The sequence below is a fragment of the Cibotium barometz genome, chromosome 17 (assembly GCF_041138505.1).
Source record: "Cibotium barometz isolate CiBa-2024 chromosome 17, ASM4113850v1, whole genome shotgun sequence".
NCBI classification, from domain to species: Eukaryota; Viridiplantae; Streptophyta; class Polypodiopsida; order Cyatheales; family Cibotiaceae; genus Cibotium; species Cibotium barometz.
In genome coordinates this window covers 28,338,349-28,344,348 of record NC_141062.1, presented here as the reverse complement: position 1 = coordinate 28,344,348, position 6,000 = coordinate 28,338,349, and the positions used below count along the sequence as shown (strand labels likewise).

At 45.7% G+C, this 6,000-nt stretch overlaps 1 protein-coding gene across 3 annotated transcripts in view; it reads right to left on the bottom strand.

The window, feature by feature from the left end:
* Positions 1 to 342: 342 nt before the first annotated feature.
* LOC147629860 (uncharacterized) overlaps positions 343 to 6,000 on the bottom strand; it is a 43,895-nt gene continuing 38,237 nt past the window's right edge. For all 3 annotated transcript variants that reach the window (XM_086811392.1, XM_086811393.1, XM_086811394.1), the window contains 3 exons: positions 1,535 to 1,633; positions 1,292 to 1,447; positions 343 to 1,210 (listed from right to left, as the gene is read on the bottom strand). In XM_086811392.1, coding sequence (XP_086667518.1) covers positions 1,076 to 1,210; positions 1,292 to 1,447; positions 1,535 to 1,633 — 390 coding nt within the window. In that variant the 3' untranslated portion in view covers positions 343 to 1,075. The remainder of the gene's footprint in view (positions 1,211 to 1,291; positions 1,448 to 1,534; positions 1,634 to 6,000) is intronic.

The following is a 6,000-nucleotide window of genomic DNA, read 5'->3' as shown; positions in this document are numbered from 1 at the left end:
TGTGATGCTATGTGTGTTGCACCTTATGGAAGATTCTAAGAATTTGTGCGAGCCACATGTTGCAGAAAAACAGAAGATTAGGGTTTGTTCATTCCTCCTTATTTTCAAACCCCTTACCTGTGGAGCACAGCACATAACACTTCGACAAGTCCTGACGCAAGGCACGTCTCATGATATATCCCACGCAATGCTAAGGGTAATGGCACATTCCTATATTCACATTCTATTACATTTAGTCTGCAGGAATAATTCATGTTGGCAACAAATCACATATTCATGACAAAAAAAATTGACACATTCGGCATGAAAAAGAAGCAAGGGCCTGCTATGTAGCATGGCATCAAACGGAACAGCAGGTTTTATATTCCTCTTAAAAATGTGATGCTTTATAATACTAGTAATCAGCACCGTCGCACAAGTTATCAAGGTAAGATCCTGGCTGACCAGGTAAAGGCACTAACATCAAATAGTGTTTACGCCAAGTAAGGGTCTTTGCAGATAGCCCCCACCTGTGAAGAGGGAAAACTCACTCACCATACCTTCCTCCATAAAATGCCCACCCGTCCACTGTTAAGGGTACTGTCTGTCAAGATCCTAAATCATGAAACTCAATAATACCTTGTATGAATCTAGTTATCATGAAGTTATCAAGGACAGTTAAGAGAATGGCTAACTTGAAGAACTGAGTTTTGTCCCGCATCAATGCTGTAGGATAAAATCTTATCCGGAAGCAACTGGAAATAACTGAATGCAAGATCGTATGTTCAGAGCTCTAAAACATGAGCAGCATCTCAGCATCCCAATGCATGGTCACTTTTTTATCATATAACTCCCTTGTTTGCATGTGACCTCCCATCCATCTCCGCCTTTACTCCCAAGGAAGCTATGCTTCCAAACAACATATACAAATTGTGAGTGGTGCCAATCACACCCCAGTTTTTAGATGTGAACAAATCATGGAAGCCAGACCACTGCTGCATGTGCACAGACTATCATCATGTGCTAGAACAAAAAACACTTCCAGAAGTCACCAGTAGATGGTGTGAGCCCAATGCAGTGAAGTTGTATCAATGAATTATGACTTTGAGCATGCAGGAGACTTGCATACAGGACACAAATTTTTCTGCAGGAGCCACTGCTTGATACAGAGAGTATGATACCCGTGACCACAATCCAGTCTACCCAGCTCATCTTCCTCGACAAACTCTTCCTGCAGATCATCAACACGTTCTCATCAACATATCTCTGTACAAAAATGTATTCCATCAGCTTTAAAAACCACGAACATCACCTGGCAGATACTGCATTTCATATCACTTTCTTGGGAAATGGCAGCAACCGTTGCATCTAAGGAAGAGTACTTGCTCTCACACACACATACAGATATCATTTCATTACTCAGTCCTGTGCTTACATCACCGATCCTTTCCTCTAAAGCCAGCAACTCCTGCCATACAAAATCCAAATCACCAAGGTATTAACAAATTTACTGGGACAGATTCGCAAGCAGAAACAACTTTTACCACTCAATTACCTCGTAAGACATATTATCCACATCCAAACGCATGTCACTGTGCTGATCGTGTGCGTCTATCCCTCCATAGATCAAAGAAGGATCCAACATAACCAGCTCCTGCACAACATTTCTCACCCATCAGCTCAAATATCAGCACAAACATCATTTAGTAGGCTCACAATTAAGACTGTGACTACATCAGGTTAAAAGCAGATACCCCATGCCCTGTCGGTTTCTACCTCACCATAAGAGGATGGCCCACTTTAGTAACCCAAAGACAAACTCATTGCCTGGGCCTTGGAGGTTAGACCAGAATTTCATTTAAAAGACATTGCACTCTTAGGCGAACAAACTCGAGTCAACACGGAGCTCCCTGACCCCACTTGGTAAGAGATAATTTGTGGCCCTTTACTTTATCTAGAAAACCTTGACTCACTTCAGTAGTGAATAAAGTTCTACCCTATAAACTTTCTTTTACTAATGAAGACGGTTGGTATTACAGAAAAAAGAATGCGGTAATTTGCCACTGTCACTGAACATAAATTAATAAAGCCAAACGCAGGAAAAAAACAAAACAACTCTTCCACCCAGAATAACCAAAAGATGTATTTACAACTTATCAAACTCTAAATTTTATTTTGATAAAAATGTCGCCTTATTATGTGAACTTTTTGACATTGATATATATATTCAATCTTACAATTTAAAGAATTCAGACAAATAGCACAAAAGTAAAAACTTATTTATTTTTTAAGCACGTAAAGATATAATACCTCCAGAAAAATGTAAAAAAAGTTTGGGGGGGGGGGGGGGGGGTTGGGATGGTATGTACCTCCTGTACCTGTTTCTGTACTAGTTTGACATACCTGCTGCTGTACGGTACGTGGCTGTACTCACCTGTACTTGCTACCATACCGGCTGTACCCTATTTGTACTGGCTACTACCATGCCCGTACCCGACTTTGCTACCTGCTGAGTACCTGGTGTACCCGACCAGTACCTCCAGTACCCAACTGTGCTGTACTAGTTTGTCATACCTGCTGCGTACGTGGCTGCTCTCACCTGTGCCTGCTACCATACTGACTGTACCCTACTTGTACCGGCCACCGTGCCCATACCCGACATTGCTGTGTACCTGCTGAGTAACTGTTGTACCCGACCAGTACCTACAGTACCCAACGGCACTGTTGTGTACCTGTTGTACCTGTTTCTGTACATGTTGTACCTATCGTACCCAGCCTGATGTACCTACTGTCATAGTCACACGGAACGGCCATTTCAGACCCTAGAAACGCGTTTCTCCGTTTGCTGGCCGACTGCCTGTTTGCAGTCGTGGACATCACCAGCAGCCAGTCGGCCATTTTTTGCCTGACCGACCAGCATGGGAGGGTGGTATAAATACCACCCTTGGTCCCCCACACCTTTTGTACCAGATCTTGTGTATAGCACAGAGTTTATACAGCTTCTCTCTCTCCCTCTTCTGCGTTTTGCTCTCTACTGCATTTGTCTCATATTTCCGTTGTGCATTCCAACATGGTATCAGAGCCCCAGGTGGCTTGAAGCTTGGGGACAGTGGGAGCTTGAGGGTTTGCTGATTTGTGGTGCTGATTGGAGATTGCTTGGGCTGTTCGGGACTTGGAGATCGGGTAGAAGGCGGCCATCACCGTTGGACAGCCACCTTGCATATTATTTGCAGCTTCTTCATTTTTTTCCCCCCACCTCCTTTCACAAGACCTTGTGAACCCTCGTGAAGATGCTGAGAAGCACGTGAAGATCCGTACTCTCCCGACATTCCCGGTGGACCGATAGTTGGACGGGACCTAGTTCCAACTACGGCATCTGGAAGGTAATGATAGAGTCTATCTTGGAGTCTTATGACTTGGCTGATTTCATTGTGGTTGGTGTTCCACCGCCGGTGTTGGAGGACAGAGAGCTTTTACCCTCTACTCGAAAAGAACGGGAGGCTCAGGAACAGTTATGGGATTGTGTCAATGCCCGTGTGCATTCTTTCGTCTTCCTTAATTGCACACCACAGGTGATAATCATATCAAACATATGACGTTGGCCAGAGTGGCAACATAAACTTCTTTGTATAACAAGGTATCACCCATGAAGCGGATCTCCTTGGAAGTGCAGATGCGGGTGATGAATCCTGCAAAGTCTTCGACAATGCGGGAGCACATCAACAAGTTGCAAGCTCTTCAGCAAGAGGTTCTTCAGGCTTGGAAGGAGATATCTTCAGAGGGCATGGCCATCACTTTGCTGTCTCATCTAACCTCTCAGTACTCAGCTTTCTACTCCTCTTTGATCACCAGTGGCAAGCTCAGCACCATCACATGGGAGGAGCTTGTGCCTATGGTCTTGGACCAAGAAGAGCGTTTTACAAACCCTCCACAGGGCGGAGGTTCTGAGGCCTTGACTAGCCAGCAGTCGAAAGGCCGTAACAACAATAACAATAAGGAAATGGAAGTCTTCATCGGAAGAGTCTTCTGAGAAGAAGCCCGACTCATAACGTAATAATTTGAAGGCCGAGCGGACCTATAACAATTGTGGCAAGAGGCTATTATTGGAGGAAATGTCCTAAGCAGAGTACCGAGAAGAGTGCCGATTCTTCAACTTCGGCTACCAAGACTCCAGCTTTTGTGCACTTGGAGATTATGGACGCAAATGCTTCATCTTCTTCGAGCAGGGAGGCAGTTGGTTTCATCGCCAGGGATACTCGGGAGTGGATTCTCGATAGTGGTGCTTCCAGGCACATGACTCCTTCCCGAGAGTTATTACAGGATCTTAAACGACAGTTAGGGCGCATTTTCCTTGGCGACAATTCCACTATACCAATTCACGGTGAGGGTAGGATGGAGATTATTCCCGATAGCAGGGGGGGAAGCCTTCCTCTTATGTTCTTTACGTCCCAGCACTTGGTTTTCATCTATTGTCAGTGCATGAGGTTTGCAAGACTGGCTTCCAGGTGGAGTTTGAGAAGCATTCTGTTCCGCACTCTCTTCTCTCACAGGCACTCAAATTGGTGATTTGTGGTACTTTCGTTTTGGCCACTTGAATGTGGATGCATTGTGGCGGGCTTTCCGGGACCAAATCGTGGATGGCTTGCCAGATGTTGGCAACAGGCAGGGACGCTCTAGTTCTTGCATTCGTGGTAAGCAGCACAAGGAATCTTTTTCGAAGCAAGCTACTAGGCGGGCTTCGAAACCTTTGGAGTTGGTACACACTGACTTGTGCTGATCGATGCAAACCCCATCCTTGGGAGATTCTTTGTACTTTATGCTGCTTGTTGATGATTGTAGCAAATTTACATGTATTCATTTCCTTTCCCCAAAGGATCAAGCTTTTGCTCGGTTCAAGGAGTGGCATGTTATGGTGGAGGAGTCGTCTGGATTGCACATAAAGACTCTTCGGGCTGACAAAGAAGGAGAGTTCTCTTCTAATGCGTTTGTGTAGTTTTGTGCAAAACATGGCATCAAGCGGGAGCTCGCCAATACAAGTTCGCCTACGGAGAATGGAGTGGTTGAGCGAAAGAACTGGACTGTGGTGGAGATGGCGAGGACGATGTTGGAGCATCGTGATCTTCCTCGTCCACTTTGGGGAGAGGCTGTGGCTACGGCTGTCCATATCCTCAACCGATCTTCGACAACTTCAGTACCAAAGATGACTCCATTTGAGGCTTATTTTGGCAGGAAACCAAATGTCTCCCATTTCCGTGTTTGGGAGTGATGCCTAATGCGTTTGAGCGGTTTTGTGCAGAACATGGCATCAAGCCGGAGCTAGCCAATACAGGTTCACCTTCGGTGAATGGAGTGGTTGAGCGAAAGAACCGTACTGTGGTGGAGATGGCAAGGACGATGCTCGAGCATCGTGATCTTCCTCGTCCACTTTGGGGAGAGGCTATGGCTACGGCTGTCCATATCCTCAACCGATCTTCGACGACTTCAGTACCAAAGATGACTCCATTTGAGGCTTATTTTGGCAGGAAACCAAATGTCTCCCATTTCCGTGTGTTTGGGAGTGATGCCTAATGCGTTTGAGCGGTTTTGTGCAGAACATGCCATCAAGCGTGTTGGGGTAAAGGCGTTATGCCCACCCTTATAGTGTGTACAAGCCCATAAGTTATAGTACATAGTACACTTAGCACTTTTAATGTACTAAGTGCACTATGTGTACTAGTGCAATATACATGTGTGATAGGGGAGTCACACACTCATGCCTCATGAGTTGACTTATCCCCACAACTCTCTCTCTCTCTCTCTCCCTTGTTCTTCTCTGTGTATGTCTCCCACACATGCATTAACCTAACCCTAATTCCTTCTTTCTCCCACACAACTGGTATCAGAGCAAGTCACTCCTGGAGCTACCCATTTCAGTTGTGCGCCTTCAAGCTGCTGGCTGCACTTCCGTTCAGACTGTCCCGCATGCCATCGCTCTGCTCAGCCAGTCTTGGCGGCACTACTGCAGGCAGAACCACCTCTGCC